Raw genomic sequence first — 22,037 nt, forward strand, 5'->3', positions numbered from 1 at the left:
TATAAAGGATAGTATTATTTTTATTGCTGTAATCAGCAACGTTAAAACCATGTTTTAACATTTTTGTAGGAAATGCTTGTTTGTACAGGCCCTGATACCTTAAACTTAAGATTTACTAAATAGTGTTCAGTCATTCTTTTTTCTTACATTAGACACTGTCCTTGATTTTATATTTTTATTAATGGCATGATCTTTCCAAAAGTCATTACATTTCAAAATCTTGAAGGCACTTTTTAGTCTCTTCTCCTTCTTTAGGTCTGTTACCACATTTCTTCTGGCTTTCTTTGCTACTTGTCTGTATTGCTCTAATTATCTCATAACTGGTCCTCTTGTGTTTAGTCTTTGCTTCTGCTGTTAATGGGTTTTTGTTGTTGTTGTTATTTTTGTCTTTTGTTTCTCTCCTCCTAAAAAATATAGCCTGAAACTTCAGCATCCCCACACTGTGTACCCATTGGCCCACTTGTCAGCCTTGCATTTCAAGGTCCTCTATGATATATACTTAATCTGCGTTTGCAGCTTTTCTTTTTCTTTTTTTATCTTTTTTATTAAGGTATAATTTGCATACAATAAGACGCTGCATGTTCTCACTCATAAATGGGTGTTGAACAATGAGAACACATGGACACAGGAAGGGGAACATCACATGCTGAAGCCTGTTGGGGGGGGGTAGGGGGGCTAGAGAAAGGATAGCAGTGGTATGGGGTTTGGGGGAGGGATAACATTAGGAGAAATACCCTATGTAGATGATGGAGTGATAGATTCAGCAAACCACCATGGCACGTGTATACCTATGTAATAAACCTGCACATTCTGCACATGTGCCAGAACTATAAGTATAATAATTTTTAAAAAATGAAATGCAGTAATGCTCAACATACAACATGGATGAATTCTGAAAAATTATGTTGAGCAAAAACATTAGACTCACGAAATAATCAGATATACATTATTGCATAGTCCATTTATACAAGCAAAAAGTAATTTATGAGAATACAAACCAGAAAGTAGTTGCTTCTGTAGTGGGTGGGAGGATTGACTGGAAAGGAGTCAGGAGGATTTTTTAGGGGGATGGAAATATTCTAGAGATTGTGCTGCAGCTTTTCTTATTACAACTTTTTCATGAGCCTGCCCTTCAGCCAACCTTTTTGTTTTCAAATTGAGCATTGGCTGTTTTTACTTCTGGATCTTTCTATAAGCTATCTGTCTGGAATGTCTTCTCCTTGTTGAAAAGCTACTGATCCAGTATGGCCTATTGAAAATGCCACCTCCAAGAAGTATTTGTAATATTCTCCAAACACGTGTGATATGACTCTTCTCTTCTGAACTATCTTACTGTTCTTTACTTCATCTCAGCTATTCCATGCTTGTGTAATACCTAAGTAATTGCATAAAATTCACTTAACCCTTTCTTTAGTTGAACTTGATCACTGTGTATCTGTTTCTTTCCATTTGTGAACCATATTTGAATCAGTCTCAGCCCTATGATGAGAAAGTGGTTGGCGACAGGAATGCAATTTCATCTTACACTTTATGTTCTACGACGTTGCAAGTAGAAGAAGGAAAAGTGGCTCCCAACCAGCTTTACACTAATGAAAATATGGGGGACCGTTTTAACACTATTTTTTTCCTTGATAACATGCAGGAATATGTGTTGAAAGAATTATTTCAGGCATTTTTATTTATATCCATGTTAAAATATAGTTTAATGAAAGTACCTTCCAATCAGATACTAAAATTTTATAGAAAAAGTAAATTTATTTACTTCTAGGGGGATGTCGCACCTATTCTTGTCTTGATTAATCATCAAAGGGCTTATTATTTATTATTTGTAGTTTGTACATCCCTATTTTAAGCTCTGTATTAAATCCTTTTTGTATTACTGCGAATCAACCAATCTTTTGCTACTTTAATATTGTTAACCATTCACTCTTTGTTATTTTAAATTTCAGAAAGTAAAATGCAGAAACCCCACCCTCTATTAATGTCATTTTATGGTTAAGATTTTACATTAAAAAAAGTCCAGAAATTCAAAGTTATAGTTCCCAGAAGAATCCTAATTCAGTCACATTGTATAAACTGATATTAAGGCTGAAATGTATCATCATTACAATAATGCAAAATACCTATATATGCATGAGGATACAGTTATAGTTGCTGAGGGAACCATAATTTTGGATTTTCTGACTTTTTTTGCACATACAATTTCAACCATAATGTTGTTAATGCAGGTTTTTTTTTTCATTGACTCTGAAGTAATATATCTGTTGCAATGTTTATCTTAAAAATAAGTTTTCATTGGCTCCATTTTTTTTCCTTTTGTATATCAATAAACCTAGGCTTATAAAGATCTGATGTCCCTACAAAGAGAACTACCTAACGAATATTTCTGTATAAAAATAGTTTTTAGCCTCATGTATGCTGATATTCTCTCTGCCTTTCTTTCTCACACACACATCCACACACAGCCTCACACACTTATGTTACATTCTGGCACATTATAGAAGCAGGTAGCATATCCACTACCTGCTGTTGAAAGTGTTGACGATACTGAATTATTTATTCTATCTTCTACACTATCCAAAATCGTTTTGGGTACTTTGACACATTTTGGTCTCTTCCATATGGATACTTCATGGTGGCAGAGTTGCCAGATGCTCAGGTTTTGTGACAGTCTTCGTTTTTCAAGGACTGTTGGAATATTCTTGGGAGAATCTCGCCTTGTTACTGATTTCTGTGTAGTGGTAAAATACTAACATTTCTTTGAAAGTGTTTTTCAAGACAAGGAGTTATTATAAAGAAGTTACTAGAATGTCCCATCTGAGTTTATTTAACCTTGGGAACCTAGTTAGGGAGGAATTTATCATGAAATTGCCTTAAAATGAGTTGGCATCATCTTAGGAATGAGTAATAATCATCATATATATAAATTTGGGGATTAAACAAATATGGTAATATTTCAACATTTGAAATATCAAATATTTGATTCTCATATAATGTCAGCCACTTATCTATATTTCAGCTGCCAAAATGCAAAGATTAAGAACAGGATGTCATCTAGTTAATTTTTTTATTTTTTATCAACTAGACTATTTTTTTTATTTTTTATCAACTAGACAGAATCTTGCATGTAATTTATAGCTATCATATATACACCATGCATATATGTTGTTTTATATATATGTTATACATGTATATTTATGTGGTAAATATTTGCATAATTGAATAGAATGTGTATATTTGTGGTCTCAAGTATTTGCCTTTCCTATTCACTATGACTAGAAACTCCATAATCTCTTCCTTTTCCAGTCACTGCTTTCAACACAAAAATAATTGGACATTCTGCTCATCTTTTAATAGCCATTGCAAGTGTTTTCTCCTTTTCTAAAGCCTTTTCTAGCTTTCCCGGGCCATATCTGAGGTTCACTTCTCACTTCACTCATGGCATTCTATGTATTTCATGGCATTTATAGACCATCATTATGTATAAGCAGAGAAAAAGGAAGAAGGGGCAGCTCTGAGTCAGAAGGGAAGCCTCCATGCCATGGCCTATGTGTAAATCTCTTTTATGACTGAGAGAGGCTTTTGACCATCATTATGTGATCTATGACATGATCTTCAGATATGTGACACTCCAACATGTGACACTCAACTATAGGCAACAGAAAATTCAGGTATCATTAAGCATCAGGCGGAGGCCCAACACAAGGCACACACTTGCCATCCCACTTTGGGAGGCTGAGGTGGGTGATTCACGAGGTTAGGTTTTTGAGACTAGCCTGACCAACATGGTGAACTTCTGTCTCTACTAAAAGTGCAAAAATTACCCGGATGTGGTGGCACGCACCTGTAATTCTAGCTACTTAGGAGCTGAGGCAGGAGAATCTCTTGAACCCAGGAGGCAGAGGTTGAAGTGAGCCAAGATCACACCATTGCACTTCAGCCTGGGCGAAAGAGCAAGAGTCTGTCTCAAAAAAAAAACCAAAAAACAAAAAGGTAGATATCTGTAGTTAGTCTCTATTGCATATTTATACCAGAAGTTGAAGTACTTTGTCTATATTATGTGGAGAGAACGGTGAAACAGAAAATGAAGAAACACTGGTAAATAAAGTTTATCAAACTTTTTTTCTTGGTGAGTAGACTTTCCCCCATTTAATTAGAGAGCGTTTTTCATCCAAACTTCTAACTGGAAGTAGTTGCTTCCATTGTTGGAATTATGAGGCCAGGCTCACAAGCAGCAATGGTGACTTCCTTTTTATTATGGATTTCATACTGGTTCTATTGTTGCCTCTTACTGGCTAACCTGGGGGTTGAGACCTCATTTTCTGCTCTTTAGTCACCTGATAAAGAAGTGTGGCCTAGGAAATTTAAGTTCCTTCTTGCTGTGGTGTTTGATGAGTCCCACATATCATGTTTTATGCTAGGTGAGACCAAGAGAAGCATGTTTCAGAAAGTTACCATATGATGTAGGTTGTGTTGAGTGACTCCAATACTTCATTTCAGATTATCTGAACAGTATGATTTATATAGCATTTTGCATGTTCCATCCTGTTTTCTCTGTAGCCCACCTCTCTCTGTCTCTCTCTGTCTGCCTTTCTCTCTCTCCACACACACACATACACACACACACACACACACACACACAACTTAAAGAGGGCAGTTAAGTTGTGATCAAGGGAAGAATTTTTTTTTTAAAAAACAATGTTTTTGTTTGTGAAATTTAGCTATGTACAGAATTTTTAATTTTTGTTTTGCTCTATTTGATCTTTAAAAAGTAGCTTTCAAGTGTTTCCCCTCTGTGATATATGGGGTAATTAATATTAAAATCAGAATTTTCACACATAGGATTTAGCAAATCATTATTTGTAAAAAGTCTTACCTTTAAAAGAAGTGTATAAAGGATGAGGACTCAGTCCTGGGACTCACCTTTGAATTCTTTTTCTGTGGCAGATGTACAACCTTATTAAACATTTCACTCACAAACATTTCTTGAATACCTACTGTGCATAGTACATTTTGCTGGTTTTGACATTTATAATTAATTATTCAGTGATACTCTTGTAATTAAATAGCAAAACATTGGGGATACTAAGTTATGTGTGGGGAGGTATTTCTCCAAATGGCATATTAAGCACCAAATTTAAGGAGGATTTCAAAGAACTGTCTTAGACTTGCCAAAACAAGCATTAGAGGAATAATCAAAACACAGAAATAATTTCTATGAGAAGCATAACAAATCTAATGATAACACAACTCAATAGAGTAAAGCATACTGGGAGGCATACTTGAAGCAAATACTCATAAGCACAGAAAATTTGATCTTATTACTGATTACTGAAAGACTGAATATTTAGGATATATTTTATTTTGATAGTTTTATCAGTAGATATTACTCAGTAAAAACAGCAAGTCTCTATATTTTTCCTGGTAGGCTTATTTGTTATTTGGGCGCAAAATATTTTTTTTTCATGGTTGTCAGGAACAGCTTAATTGTCAAGAAGCAAATATTATTATTGTTATTGTTATGATTCTTTTAATTATTATGGTGTCATAATATTCAAGCCTAAATCATGGTAATGTCCAAAAGCCACTTTGTACTTGCCTATGGTTTGCTTCTCAGGCTTGTGCCTCAAGTGAGTTTTCTGTATCGACTTGTGGAATAGTGCTCTGGCCTGACTGGTTAGTGTGTACTTAAATGTGTTTAATCTTAGACTACACTGATAGGGTCGGATTGCAGTCATGATAAGACTTACATCCATTACCTTTGGTCTCCAGTCTTCCAACTTTATAGTATTTTGAAAGGAACTCCAGAGACTCATGAATGGCATGAAATAAAGGGCAAAGAACATTCCAATATAAAATGATATGCTGCTTTTAAGGAATAGTCTTGTACGATAGATTAATCATAAGATGAATTATAAATATTTCACATACTAATTATATTAGTTTATGGTGATAAAACACCATATGAAATGTTCCCAGCACACTCAGCAAGTTAGATGCTCTTTGCATGTTAATTGACTTACTTCTTCAAGGCTAATGATCATGAATCCCTGAAGATGACAAAAATTATTATCATGATATTGTACATTCCTGATCTTTGTACCAGATTGACACCTTACCTTTCCTCTTGAGTTCCTTTTCTTTGGATCCTGTCTTGAATACTTTACAATGGTGAAGCAGAGAGCAGTGCCTGAAATATAGTTAGGGACCCCAGGAAAAACTAATGAACCCAATAACAAATGACATCAAATAACACGTTTTAGAATTGTGTTGGGTGCTCACATCTGTGGGGCATGGGGAATGTAAGCATGCATGGGCATGGATGCTTCCCAGCTTGTTTTAATGGTAGGAGTGAATATTATATTGAACACTTTCATGTAAATGGAAAGTTAACCAGTTTTATTTTCTCACAGTCCTTGAGGGAATGAGTGATCCATTCACTCCATTTATTTTCACTTATTTGAAAATATTTATTAAGCATGTGGGTAGGATGGGGAACAAGAAAGATGCAGGACCTGTCCTAATGGAACTTTAAAATCCAGAGCGATAGCTGCCATGTTAGGGAAACTATAGGATACTAAAGAAAAGAACAGCGCATCTAATTTATCTTATGAAGGATTATATACTTTAGTATGAAGAAACAGGATAATATATTAAATATTGGAGAACCATATAGAATAGTTAAGGAAAATTATATAACAGACCAGATCCCACTTTTTTGTTTTTTTGAGACAGGGTCTTGCTCTGTTGCCAGGCTATAGTGCAGTGGTGCGATCTCGGCTCACTGCAAGCCTTCTGGGTTCAAGCGATTCTCCTGCCTCAGCCTCCCAAGTAGCTGGGACTACAGGCACGTGCCACCACGCCCAGCTATTTTTTTAATATTTTTAGTGCAGATGGAGTTTCACCAAGTTGGCCAGGATGGTCTTGATATTTTGACCTTGTGATCCGCCTGCCTCGGCCTCCCAAAGTGTTGGGATTACAGATGTGAGCCACTGTGCCCGGCCTATATTCCATATTTTTAACAAACGTATTTGTTGACCAGGCAGGTTCTTTATTTAAATCAACTTTCCAATGTATTTCTTCTCTTTAGCTTATTATCTGTCATGTTTAGTTGCCAACTGGGCACTCTACTTATATTCAGTATTTGTAAAACGTGTCTCTTTATTTCTCTTCTACTCCAAACCATGATTTTTTTCTCTTCTATAGGGAGTATTACACCGTCACTATCTGATTACGTAAGCTAGAAACCTTTAGCCTCTTCCTTTTATTAACCAAGCCAGACATTTCTTTCATCACCCTTAATGTTAGCCACTCTCTCTATTCCAGTGCCCTGTCCTCCTCCTTGTTATTCCAGGAGGTTCAAAATGGACAAAGGGATAAAATAAAACTATTCACTTTGATATAGTTCTTTATGTCACTTATATTCTTTTATATTTCCAACACAGATTCTATAAATAACAACACAAAAACACTGAGTCGTCCGGGCATGGTGGCTCATGCCTGTAATGCCATTGCTTTGGGAGGCTAAGGTGGGCAGATCACCTGAGGTCAGGAGTTTGAGACCAGCCTGGCCAACATGGCAAAACCCCATCTCTACTAAATCTGAAAAATTAGCTGGGTGTGGTGGCACATGCCTGTAATCTCAGCTACTCAGGAGGCTGAGGCAAGAGAATTGCTTGAACTCCAGAGGTTGCTGTGAGCCGAGATCGCAGCCTGAACGACAGAGTGAGAGAGACTCCATCTCAAAACAAAACAAAACAAAACAAAAAAACAAACCGAGTCACATTCTAATCTTAGATGAATCAAAACCAGTGTGGAGTAAGTGAAAAAGTAGAGGCTTTAAGCCCTGATCAACTTGAATTTGAAACTCATCTTCACCTCTTGGTAACTGCTGATGTCTCAGCATTTAACCAAATCTCTTGTGCTTTAATTTCTTAACAATAAAATGAAGATAATAAGTTACATCTCTTAGGGTGGTGATGATGTGTGTAGAGAACCCTGCACAATACATGATTCTCAATTTTGCTTTAAAACATTACCATCAACGTTATAATATTATGGTGATTTAAGGATTCCATTATCAAAAAGTAATCATGGAAAGCCATGGATTTAAATGCACCGGTCTTACATCTTCTGTATTTGGTTATATTTAGAGTAATCTGCCTTATTTTGAGAGTAACAGTGATTGATAGTGGTACTTCATTTGATTCTTTATCTTCTCATTTTACTACCATCTTTTTCTTGTCCAATAAGCATTAAAAAATGAGTTAAGAATAAGAAAAAATAAAAGATTGTTAGTATTAATAATGAACATGTAATGAGTCACCAAATTGCTGAAAGATAAAATACAGACTTCTTATCCTGCATCTGGATACTTCTGGATCTGAGAAAGGCCACCTTTCCAGTTTTTTTTTTTTGATTATTCATTTTGTTCCAAACCCTAACTGTTAGCCAACTGTCCCTCTTCCTTTTGACTAATTCAAATAGCACTAACACAGGACCCAGGCTGCTTCTGCCACCCCTGATAATTCTGAGACTTCCTGGGTTTTTACTGCTCTTAGTTCTCTTTTCTTTCACCGAATGGCCGTAGCACTTCATGCCTCTACCTTCATTCACAGTCAGTCTCACACTGCTTTGTGACATTTCTTGTGCAGGAGAGAGCAGTTACTTATCTTTTTTATTGTTATTTAATGTTTCCTGTATTTATAGCTTGTTTCACCAATTATATCGTCAGTTCTTTTAGAATGGGGGTTATATCTTGTACTTCTTAAATCGTCAAGTCAAAAGATTTCACAGCGTTCTGATTTGTTGACTTACTGACAGAATGTCTAAAAACAAATATATCTACAAATGTTCTGGTTCATATTAGCTTGGGCCTTGTAAGAATACTCTTAATAATGAACTTTAGTCCCAAAAGAAATAAACATGTACATGAAAAAATGTTTAAATGTTTCCAATAATAATTTCACTGAATTTATATATTTACTATTTTAAAAAATAGTTAAAAAAAAAGACTCTCCTCTTGTCTCTTCCTTTTTTGTTAGAAACATCATTACAAAGTGTCTTTTACGAATTAGGTACTGTGCCAGATACCAGCAGTTATCTGATAAAAGACTCAGCATTTGCAGGAATAATTTAAGAGACACCTGAATTTAAGTGACACCTCTAGCTAAAGAAGCTCAATAGGCATTATGGAATATGTTTCCTTAAACATCCATAAGACAGTTCAGAGTGCTGATGACTGCATCATGGACACTGGGGTCTGTGGGGAGAAAGAGGGGAGGGACAGCAGAGGGTGGGAGTTGGGGAGGGATAACATTGGGAGAAATGCCAGATACAGGGGAGGAATGCAGCAAACCACATTGTCATTATGTACCTGTGCACCAATCTTGCATGTTCTTCATGTGTACCCCAAAACCTAAAATCTATAAAATATATATTAAAAAGAAAAGAAAAAAAAAGAAAACAGCCTTATGTTGGAGATACTGCTCAGTGGCAGGTTTTGCCTTCAATCTTTGATTTCCTACCTTCTTGATAAGTGTTCTGTATACAGTGCTCTCCTGACCATAGTGATAAGCACAAGAAAAGAAAATTACATGGTGGAAAAAAGTAAAACTGCCCCAATTAATTGATGCCACATGATGAGACAGCTTTCAGGAAACTGGATACTCTATGTAACAGCCTGTAAATTACCTACCACAAGAACCTGGGAGATAAAATGAGTGTGTTTCCTTTTCCTTTAGATAAGACTTCCATCTTGTATTTTTAATTGTTTCAGCAAAGGGAAACACTGTGTTAGGCAGTATTCTTGAAAGGTTTTGAAAATCCATAGCATTTAAACCTGCAGTAGAAATGGTTCTAATTAAGATTAAGTAGCTGACAACTAAAGCAAATTGTGTTAAAATAATTTTGTATATTGATGATTAATGAATATTAGAACTCAGTTATCTTTCTTCACAAGTTTTATGAATTAAAAATATGTTGAAACCAAAGACTTTTGAAATGTTTGGAAATAATTTTCATTTATGTGTGTATGTATCATTGAGCTCCTGTTGCAATTAAAACCCTGTCAAGGTGCTTTGGATGTTATAAAGGGAAGAAAGCAATAGCTGTCCTTTCTTTCACTTCTATCCCATTTTATGAGCAAACCCTGAGAGTTATCAGTGCACCCAATCTGGCCACTTGGTACCGCTCTCACAATGCTAGCATCTTAGCCCAAGACACTGTCACTTCTTTTCTCTTCTTTCTGTCTTCTCTTCTTCCACTCATGACTCCTTGCAGTCTCCTTTTGTATGGTGGTCAGAGTAGAGTTTTCTGATATCAGAAAGTAATTTAATAATGCATGAATTAAAATGAAAGTAATATAAGAAATTAATAGAAGATTTTAAAATGTTATGGACATATGAGTATAAAAATCATACCCTGGGTGGCTTACACCTGTAATCCCAGTACTTTGGGAGGCTGAGGCGGGTGGACCACGAGGTCAAGAGATCGAGACCATCCTGGTTAACATGGTGAAACCCCATCTCAACTAAAAATACAAAAAATTAGCTGGGCATGGTGGTGCGTGCCTATAATCCCAGCTACTCAGGAGGCTGAGGCAGGAGAACTACCTGAACCTAGGAGGCGGAGGTTGCGGTGAGCCGAGATCACGCCATTGCACTCTAGCCTGGGTGACAAGAGCAAAACTCCGTCTCAAAAAAAAAAAAAAAAAATCATACCCTGGTTGAAGATATTATGACATACCCATGAACTGTATTTAAAAAATCATATGTTTTAGAAATAATTTTTAACATAATTGAACAACATGGTGTTAAAAGCAGGAAATGAAACTATGCAATTACGTATTTCTGTTACAAAGTGGAAAGAATAAAAGAAAATATACCTAATGTCCATATGTGATTTTGTTACTTCTCTTCTTAAAATCCTTCCATCTCTTCTATTGTTCTTACCATAAAATCAAAATTATTTTCATGTCTTACCTTTGAATCTTCACCCTTAATTTTGGCCACTCTCCCATTGGTTCCAGCCTCCTTAGTCTTCATTTAGTTCTTCACCCTGTTAATTTTCTTCTTGCCTCAGTTACTTTGTTTTCCATTTTATGTCTGTAATTTAGCATGGTGCCCTGCAAATAATAGGTGCTCAATACATGCTTAGAGCACCAAAATGCAAATAGTAGGTATCTCTGTTCGGGATAGTTATGAGTGATACTCACTTTATTTATGTTTTTTTGTCCTTAAAACATTTTCTGTAGTGAACATGTATTTTCTAATTATCAGAAGGAAAAGAGAAAATATGCCATTCTAGAATTGGAGAGCCGGGTAGGTGAAATTCATTTAGTCATGAGGAACATAGAAATTAGGTTATCACAAGCAGGTCAAGGGTCTGTTCAGGAAAATCAGTTAGGCAGGGAATTGTATTGAGGTAACATGGGTGTCAGGTTAGGGAAAGCTGGTTCATCCAGAGCTGTGCTTTCCAATGCAGTAGCCACTAACCACATATGGCTAGTCAATTTAAATTTAAATTTAATCAAATTAAATTTAAAAGTTAGTTCCTCAGGAGTACTAGCTACATTTCCAGTGCTCGATAGCCATATGTAGCTAGTCATATGTGGACAGTACAGATATAGAACATTTCCATCATCACAGAAAATACTGCATCACAGAAAATACAGAATCTAGGATCCTACAGAGTAGATATCAAGGAACAGGAACCCATGAGAGGGAATAAAAGAACTAAGGCTTAGGTAACAAGACTGAGCAACATGAATCTAGCCCAGGAGTTTAGGTATTGAGCAAAGTGACACAGCTGGAAGAATTTACTCTTTTGCCACAGGCTTCCTGAAGTCATACATGCAAGAAATTGTGTATGAGTGGTAACAAAGCCCAAACTAGTATCTGATAAATTGTATACTCTATCTCATTATGTCATAAATGGCTTCAGAAGAGGAGGTGGCGTGTTGAAAAGATGACAGGAGGCAAGAGTGAGATAACCTTGCCCATGAAGAATCATTACTAGAATGTTTGGGCAGTGGCTGGCATATTGAATGCCTGCCTTCTGTTTCTCATTTCACTTCCCTTCTGTATCATTTAAGATATAAAATTGTGCATTTTGATGATAATAGTCACACTACAACTATCCTTAGATATATTTCAGTTATTCTTTTTGCATATTAAATGAATAGGGTAAAAGGCAAACAACTGACTTACTCAAACTGAGCAGAAAAGAATAAAATCTTTAATCTTGAATCTCATTGTGTTTAACTGTTTTGGATTCTTTAAACATATATGACTCGAAATGTACATACAATGTGTATTGGAAACAATCAAAACATGTATACAAGTACTATTCCCAAATACATGGAATGGTGTTAACGTACTTGCAGCATTGAGCCATTTTGGTTAGACAATTATAGTAGCAGCTTACTTGTACTTTTGGTGAAATAGTAAGCTAATGATGTAGCCGTTAATTTGAATTTAGCAGACATTTTAAATATAGGTTTCTTTTACAGAGACAAAAGTTGCAATTTAAAGCTCTTTGGTGGTCTAAAAACAGCTTAATTCTGTAGTAGCATGGTAATAAGTACTAATCCAGCTTATACAGTGATTGTAGTATGTCATGTTTGTGAAAGATTGCTTAACTGCTTTCTCTGGGTTTTATGTTAATTTAAAAATATTAAACATAAAAACCTTATAACATCTTCATGCTGAGATAAACTGTTCAATTTAACTTGTGCTCAAGCAGCAGCTGTCAGGAATTATCTTGTTCCTGGTGGTTTTTGCTATCACCTTGTTCCTTTCCTTCTAGAGACACACTGTGGGATGATAAAGTGCACCTTGTTAGGATTTATTGCTTAAATAATACCTGAGGCAAGATGAACATTGGTAGCCCAGGGATTAGCTGCTGATCAAGTGATGTCATTCATTGTATTATTATCAGCTTTTAAAAATTGATAGTAGGGTGCAGAGTAAAAATTGCCTATGGATCACCTGCATTCCTTTTGTGGGCATATTCATTATTTCTTTTTGGGTGTTGTTGAGCTTAATATTTGAGATATTGCTTATTGACCAATTTACCATTATACAAGGAAAAAAGAGAAATGATGGAGATACTTTCCACTATTTAAAAGTAGTGAGGGCGATTTCAAGGTTAGTTGTAAAAAATACAACGAATTTTCTTTTAGTGATTAAACTGAAAGCGGTATTGATGTGGACAGTCTCAAATGGTGAATATTATGAAAATTATTGTCATTTTCATGTGAGTACCTTGACCTCTTTTATTTGGGAGGTTTTCATTGGAAATTTCAACTTTCATTGGAAAGCACAACTTTTGGTTGTGGATAAGCTGGTGGGCAGGGGGACACATGGTAGAAATAGAGTAAAGGACTCCTCTCGGTTAAACATTTGCTATAGATGGTCCACCCTGAGGATAATCTTCATGTAGAAATTAACAATTGGATTATGGCTAGAAATGCAGATATGATGGGTTTATTGTTTATGTATTGTAGAATTTTTTTCTTCTACTTAACTGCCATTTAATGCCTATTACTTCAAATTTATAGATTTATAAATGTATAACTTAACCCAAAATTTGCAGTAGGACAATGCCTTGCTCCATGAAATCTTTTAATAGACTCTCCACACTCCCCTGAAGCTGTGAATTACTACACACCTGTTCACGTAGATTAATCAGTTGTTAATGTTTTTGTACATTTTTTATTTTTCTCTCTCTGTAAATATATACATATTCATATTTATTATTAGTAGTAGCATTTTGGCTGAACTAATAGTTTATTGCAAACATCATGCCATTTCACATGTAAATAATTTGACATGAATCTCCTAAGAATAAGGATATTCTCCTGTACAACAGGGCACGGTGGCTCAAGCCTGTAATCCCAGCACTTTGGGAGGCCGAGGCGGGTGGATCACGAGGTCAAAAGATCGAGACCATCCTGGTCAACATGGTGAAAACCTGTCTCTACTAAAAATACAAAAATTTAGCTGGGCATGGTGGCATGTGCCTGTAATCCCAGCTACTTCGGAGGCTGAGGCAGGAGAATTGCCTGAACCCAGGAGGCGGAGGTTGCAGTGAGCCAAGATCACACTATTGCACTCCAGCCTGGATAACAAGAGCAAAACTCCATCTCAAAAAAAAAAAAAAAAGAAATTAAAGATTGGTAGAAATTTGTGTCTTATATTCAGCTCATACTCAAATTTTTCCTATTGTCCTACTGATGTCCTTAATAGGTGTTCTTTCCCATTCCATTATCCAATGAAGGATCACATACTTCCATACTGGATTTTGTTTTGAGTATCTGTATTTTCTTTAATCTAGATTTTTTTTTTCTTTTATGACATGACATTTTTGGAGATCCCGAGAATTATTTTGCAGAATATTTGTCTGGTTATTTCTCACCAAATTCAGATTAGGCATTTTTGACAGGAATACTACACTGATGATTTGTATCTTTCTCAATGTATCACATTTGGAAATACATGGTATCACTTTTTCCCATTATTGGTCATAGGAAGTTTGATCACTTGGTTAAATTGGTATCTACCAGATTTCCCCATTATAAAGATTTTTTTTTGTAATTAATAACTCATATGAAGGCTGCTTTTAATGCATTTTTGCCTTGTATGTGAAAAACATTGTGCTTGCTCAGGTGATAATAATTAAGAATGGGCATCATTGCTTGCCATAGTATGTATGTATATCAGGGATGGGGATGGTAAGACAGAATAGAAGGAGATGAGGAAAGATTACTCAATAACTAGACCCAGAATTTGCCATGTATTCCATTTTAAGGAAGATAATGTTTGAAATTAATATTTTGTTGTTTCCTCTGCTAAAGGTAAGATTTCTAGGTAAGCAAATATCTTCATATTTCAGAATTTTCAGTATAATTTTTAGAGAAGATTATATGTGGTAGTAGTAGGGGGAATATGTTCGGACAAAATAGGGCATTGTTTGACCTTTTTTTTTTTTAATTTGGGTATAGACAGACAATTTTAAAAAATAAATTCATCTCCTTGGTAAGGTTTTTATTTTGTTTGTTTTACCTTAAAGAGATAAATTATAACATTAATATGGCTATGTAGGTTTAAAGAGGGATTGCTGGCTTTTGGTCTTACGTGCCTTTTTTAGCCCATGAAGAAGACACTTGAATTCCTACTTACGATATATGCACTTATTATATAATCATTCTTCTTATGTGAAAGGCTAGTGCAGCAGATCATATAAACACCTGAAGTTAGCCATTTGGCTTGTCATCAAGGGAGGATTTATAGTAGTTGTAATCATGGTAATAACAAGGATGATATTTTGTGTTTATTAAGTACAGAAAAAAGCACTTGCAATGTAAGTGGTCCGCAACCAATTCATATCTGTGGTGTAATGAAAAGCAGTTTGAGCCTAGAAGACCAGCAGTCTCTCTGCTTTGCCACTTTTTACCTAGAAAAAACTCTTAACCTTATTGAACCTGATTGTTTAGAATGGGAATTAAAACCATAAAGGTCAAATGATGTTACATTATGTTATAAAGGTGGCATTCTATCAAAATTGTGCCATCTAAATGTCCTCAGCTGCTCAATACCTGTACTTTGTCCCTCTTTTTGTGTGTGTCCATATGTAGTAGGCACCTCATTAGGGAAACATTTCCAGGTTGTCCCAGACAATTATTATTGCTTTCTGTTTGTTTCTCTAATGCTTTGTGTATGTCTCTGTTACAGGCAGTATTTATCCTGCTGAGCTGTCTTGTTCATCTTTTCTGTTCTTCCTGGTTAGACCCTGGCACATAATAGGCATTTAGTAAATGTATGTGGAATGAGAAAGTAAATTGACAATTTTTTCATTTATAAACATGGATGGGCGAGATTTGTTTCCCTTTTCCCCCTAAAAGCAAGGAATCAGTCTTTCATCAAATTTTTATATTTATGCTTTATTAAGGGATTTTACAGATCATGCCTCTGGTACCATTAGAAGTCCAGTAATAGAGAACAAAAGATGTTTTAAAATATACAAGTATTGTAAGATACTTTACAAGTGAGGGGAGAGTAAGAAAACATGCCAAGAGAAAAAGACCATACTAGATAAGTCTATTGCATAAATCAAAAGGGTTTATGTCATAACATGAACATGTGCCATTCCTGCTCATACATTGAATTTCAGTAGTTGGTTGCATAAAGAAGGAAAGTGTAATGAAACTGGCAAGGAAAGTATTCCCCAGTCAGCCTTATCTTTGTTCCATTTGTCCTTCAGATAGAGCTTTTTTTTTTTTTTTTTTTTGCCTTTTTCAATAAAATCCATCCGATGTGTTTTTTGTTTTTGTTTTTTTTTTTACATTTCTCAGTAAGTGCACTGAGAAGACCAGTGAGATTTGGGAACTTTATAGTTCTAAGCAGCTGCTTTTTGAGAGATCAAAACTTAGAATGCTGCTACATGGTATTAAGGCTCAACTATTGATGTGTCCCTATAGAGGATATTTTTGGGGGGGGGTGGAAAGAGGAAGGAGGAGAAAAGAGCAAAGGATGACCCCTTCGAGCACTTGGGAGAGTAAACCCCAATTTTCTTGTTTTCTAGGATCCTTTTTTCAAGCTCAGTGCTTAACCTGACTGAACTGGCTGCCCTTCGGCCTGACCTTGGGAAACTGAAAAAGATTCTGTACTTTCACGAGAACCAGTTGGTATATCCTGTCAAGAAATGTCAGGAGAGGGATTTCCAATATGGATACAACCAAATTCTTTCATGGTAGGTATGGATTGTATCATTGTATTTGGCCCTTTGCTACCTTTTTCTTTGTAGGTGGTTACATTTTAAACCTGGAGACCTACTGCTGTATACCTTTTTTTAAAAGCACCATAAAGTAGGTGCAAATATTTAAACAATTTTTCCTTCTGCAGTATATGTAAGATCACAGCTAATCATTTTATAAAAATACATATATGTAACCATCTAATTATATGTTGAGCTAATTATCTATTTTTCACAAGATTCAAAATAGAATTAAAAGGTTGGCAGGGGCCTTCACCCCTTGATTTCATGATCTATTGCTTAAGGCATTTAGAAAGGGCAGTTAGTCAACTCTTACTTACTAATCGTGATCACTGTATTCAGTAAAATCAATATGGAGTTTTATAGAGAAATGAAAATTAAAGCATACTGGAGCAACTTGGGGTTTTGCCTCCCCCTGCCCCACCTTTAAAATTTTTTTTTAATTGTACGACAGAGAAGACTGTCGAAAATGAATCTTTAGGTAGTGTTTTCTTTTTTACCTCATTGAGTCTTCTGAAATGGCACAGCCTTAAAATACCATGACATTTTGAAGGTGATGGTCCTTCTCTGTTGTTACTTTAGCAGAGTGTATCTCCTGAAGCTTAGTTAATGAAAGAAGTTAATAACAACTCTGAAATGGCTTTGCTATTGGATCCTATTCGTGTAACTGCAACAGTCAAACAGAATGTGTTTGTCAGTGATTTTGTACATTTTATTCATCTTTATTAACAGTTATCAGCAACTGGGATTGATGATGTGTTTAAACTGACCCACCAACTCCTCCAAGTATGTTTCATAGTTTAGTTGACATAAAAAAAAAGGCTATATTGTAATAATTCTGTGTTGTGTGGATTTTGTGAATGTTTTCCTACAATCACTTTTACAAGCTGCTTCAATTGTGAAGTAGCAGTGCTATCAAAATAGAGTGGAACTGCTTCACGTCAAATGTCTCATAAAAAAAGCAGCCGTTTTAAAATTTCATAATAAAATTAAAATACTTTATATTGAAATGGAGAATGAAAATATGTTTTAAAAGTGAAAATAAAATCATTTTGTGCCTTATCAATATGGAAAACATTTGTAATATTCTTTTGATTTCTTAAATTAGCATCATTCTTTTCCTCAGATAGTATGTGTTTATTACCCCTGAGAAATCACTGGGAAAAAAACTAAGTCTATTTTTCCCTTTATGGGTGGCTTTAAAGTTAATGGAAGTTACATCCACTCATATCAGGGAGGAAATGTACCAAAAAGGATATTTCTGTAAACTGTCTTGGATCTTTAATTTAGCATAGACTGGATTTTTAAGAATGTGAGTCATTGGGTCACATGCCCTTTGAGGGAAGCTATCTAAAAACAATTCAGCTCTCTATTCCTCCTCACTTTCATAAAACATTGTTTTTGCTCATAGGAAATGAGACTATAAAAGTTTTGTACGTGATTTTTTTTAGCATTGCATTTTCTCAAGAGGGTAAACTTATAGACAAGCTTGGAGAGAGAGAAGTGGACTTCATCATCAGTTGGCTTCTTAATGGGAAAAAAATGGTTCACAGTTGTCCAGAGGAAAAATAAGACTGTCAAAAGGCAGTCTGGTTCAAATTCTCTTTGAAAAGTATGACTCCTGCTTCCTCAAATGTTTCTTTAGTTTTCTTGCTGACTTCTGCTTTTTTGGCACTGTCAGATTTGTTTCTTGACTGTGTGGCAGTTAAGGACTTTAAAGATGACTGACATAAACACTCACCTTAAACAGAGGCTTCACTAACCCTCTGACTTATGAACACATGTCACAACTATATATTAGGACCTGTAGGTCGCTATTACAATATGTGACATATGGTGAAAACAGACTAGCTGTAAAACATCCTTCAACTTTTGGTATATTATTATATTGGCTTCCTTGTTGTGTCAGCACTTCTGTGACATTCCTTTGTATTATTCGTGTTGTAATCACCCGCACCCCCCAAATTTTCACTGGGTAGCAACTACTAAACAATACTTGTATGGAAAAGCAGTTGTTTCAGGGGAGGCATGTGAGTAGCAGACCAACACTCCTTCTGTTCATTTTTTATTCTGCTATATATTAATATTTTAATAGCAAATTTGGCTGTCTCAGCAAATATGACTTACACTAAACTGAGGATTGGCTACGGCATTCCTGTTCTGTAAGCTGTATTTGTTCTGTGGTGTTTTGCAGTCCTGTGGACATAACATGTCTTCTTTTCAGTATTATTGATCTATCATATTTAGTATGGAAGAAAACGAATTGCTTTGTCCCTTTAATCTTGTATACAGATGCTCCTCAACTTATATGATGGGATTACAGCCTGATAAGCCCACTATTATAAGTTGAAAATATTGTAAGTTGAAATGCATTTAGTACTGCTAACCTGCTGAACATCATAGCTTAGCCTAACCTACCTTCAACAGTTCAGAATACTTACATTAGCCTACAATTGGGCAAAATCATCAGGCAGCACAGTCCACTGTAGAGTATTGGTTGTTAACCCTTGGGATCATGTGGCTGACTGAGATTTGTGCTTCACTGCTGCTGCCCAGCATCGTGAGAGAGTATTGTGTACATACCATTAGACCACGAAAAGATCAAAATTCAAAATTCAAAGTATGGTTTCAATTGAATGTGTGTTATATTTTCACCATTGTAAAGTTAAACAGATCGTAAGTTTGAACCATTGTAGCTGCAGACTGGTATGTAGTTACATTTATTTTGTTTAATTTGAAGATCCATGGTGTTGCAGTGCTTTATAATTTATATAATATTATATAATCAGGACCTAGAGATCTGGATTTCTGGACCCATTTCTACCAATTTCTTCTATTGCTTTGGTTAGTCCAATATAGTATATGATAGTGAAACAAGTTATTTTGGGATACCATAACCCTTCCTGTATAGTCCCAGAACTTTTAAAAACTTAACACAGTTTCATGTAGTAAGGGCTAAAGGAAGAAGTAGATGTTAACCAAATAGTGCTGAAGGCATCATGCCCTAGTATGAAAGTAGTTTAGGTCTGAATTAGTTTCCTTGAAGCTAGTGAGAAGTGTGATGGATGTTCTGTTCTCGGTAGTATGGTGTAAAATGATGCACATCACTGACATAGAAATTCAAAATGGGTAGTTGGGCCATGAAGAAAAAGGAATTGCTGTACGTAATGTTGTTGATAATATAGAAAGTTCCTGGCATTGTGGAAAAATATGCTTTGGTTTGGAGTCTCATGCAATCCCATGAAATCATTCCATTTCCCTGTTGCCTTGACACCTGATGCCACCAATCAACTCCCTGTGATAAAACACTAATTAAACTAACTTAGCTATTAGAGACATTCTGATAGATACTGATGGAAAGTGAAGAGTTCTTTGCAAACCTAAGGTGTAGTATAAACTCTGATTAATATATAGAGGTCTTAGGTTTATAAAAATTGCTTTGAATGAGTCTGGGCTCATCATTTGCATTTGTCTTTTACCTTTATAGCCTGGTGGCTGATGTGGTTGTATTCAACTCAGTTTTTAATATGGAATCATTTCTCACTTCCATTGGAAGATTTATGAAGCTGATTCCTGATCACAGACCTAAGGATCTGGAAAGCATCATCAGACCCAAGTGCCAAGTTATTTACTTTCCCATCAGGTTTTCTGATGTGAGCAGGTGAGTATGTTTGACTCTGTTCTCAATATTGTGTCATAAATTATTCCTCAACTGTATAGAAATTGATGTTCTTCATGCCAGTTTTAACTTTTCAGCATAAGTATGGTTAATTAGAGAATTGAGTTCTATCTCACCATGCTGTGATTTACAAAGATTTTAAATCATCATGTGTCTAACCCATCACTAAATAGTTCAGATATTGAGTTCTTCCTTTCTTTTCTTTTATTTGTTTGCCAAAGTAGCTTGGTCTTTTGTTTCTTTATTTTTTTGTTACAGAAGTCATTGTCAAGCATATTTCTCAACCTTTGTGTTCAGCTTATTGATTTATACATATGATAATAACTATTATAGGTAAATCAGTGTTAAATCTCACTGCTTGGATTAGTTCATTTCCCATGCTATTTTTAAATTTTTTCTTATTTTTAATTATTTATATTATCTTAATAAAGAGTTAAGTCTTCTCTATTGGTTTACACATGTACCTAATTGCCATTTCAGTTTCTCAGTTACTAAGGACGTTTTTTTATTACCCTTGTTGCTGGGCCCACCTTGAATTAGCAATGGATGATGTGGCTCAAAGGGAACATTCTGGAATTCCTTTTCACTTTTGATTAAACCTAGTGAAACTGTTTTTACTACCTCTAGAAATATTTCTCCCATGTGAACAGAAAGTTTACTTTAGTAGGACTCACAGTAGCTGGAGATGCTGCTGTTTTTTATTGAATGCTTTCTTAAAAGAGTTCAGGAACAGCTGTTTCTTCCTCATCCCTGAAATGTAGGCAGGAAATGATTTAATATCCATACATGCTATGCAGGAGGTCAGCATTAATTTCTGTGTTCTACACAAGAAACTGTAGTCGTTATTTGCAACTCTATTACTGATTTATTTGAGTGTTTTATTTTTTAATATTTCACTGAAGAAAAATCTGCCCCATACAAAATCAGGTTAGGGAGTCATAAAATTTAAGTTAGACCATCTTGCCGAGTCTTTAGAGTACAGAAAATGGGCCCAGAGAAGTAGAGACTGGCTTGTATTCACCTTGTCATTGTCACAATCTGGATTAACATTTAGGCCCTATGACTTCTGATTCCAATTTCTACTTACCGTCCAAGCTTCCTGTCATTACAGGTCATTTGTCAAAAACAGATAATGATTTATTTGCTGTTCTGAAAACTATAAAGCTAAGTGGAGCCACGATCACAAACAATTTGAAGAATATATATGTAATTATGTATATTATCTATGTATTTATAGATATAAAGTTTTCTTGTGTGTGATGAGAGAACTTCAGCTTTTGAAAAATATAATAGTTATACTTGCCTATGATTAACTAGAACAGATATATATCTGCATTTAAAAAATATGAACCTTATATTTTGATATGTTTTAAGTTTTTTTAATATCATGAATAGGCAAAATGCATATCTATAAGTGAATAGGTGGTTATAGCTCATCTTAATTATTACTGCTAGAGAATTCTAAATAAATGTTTTAAAATTCACTTACATCCAATATGTTTCTATGTCATATGTTTAATATACCTGTGGCAGTTGAATAGTTTATTCATTTGGGCAATATTACCATAAAGGAATCTAGCTA

General features: G+C 35.2%; 1 protein-coding gene across 1 annotated transcript in view; it reads left to right on the forward strand.

Moving 5' to 3' along the window:
• The window catches only part of QTMAN (queuosine-tRNA mannosyltransferase), a 413,460-nt gene that overhangs the window by 186,298 nt on the left and 205,125 nt on the right, over positions 1-22,037 (forward strand). The window contains 2 exon segments of the mRNA XM_078327881.1: positions 16,585-16,752; positions 20,264-20,437. Coding sequence (XP_078184007.1) covers positions 16,585-16,752; positions 20,264-20,437 — 342 coding nt within the window.

The sequence above is a fragment of the Callithrix jacchus genome, chromosome 6 (genome assembly GCF_049354715.1).
Source record: "Callithrix jacchus isolate 240 chromosome 6, calJac240_pri, whole genome shotgun sequence".
Lineage (NCBI taxonomy): Eukaryota > Metazoa > Chordata > Mammalia > Primates > Cebidae > Callithrix > Callithrix jacchus.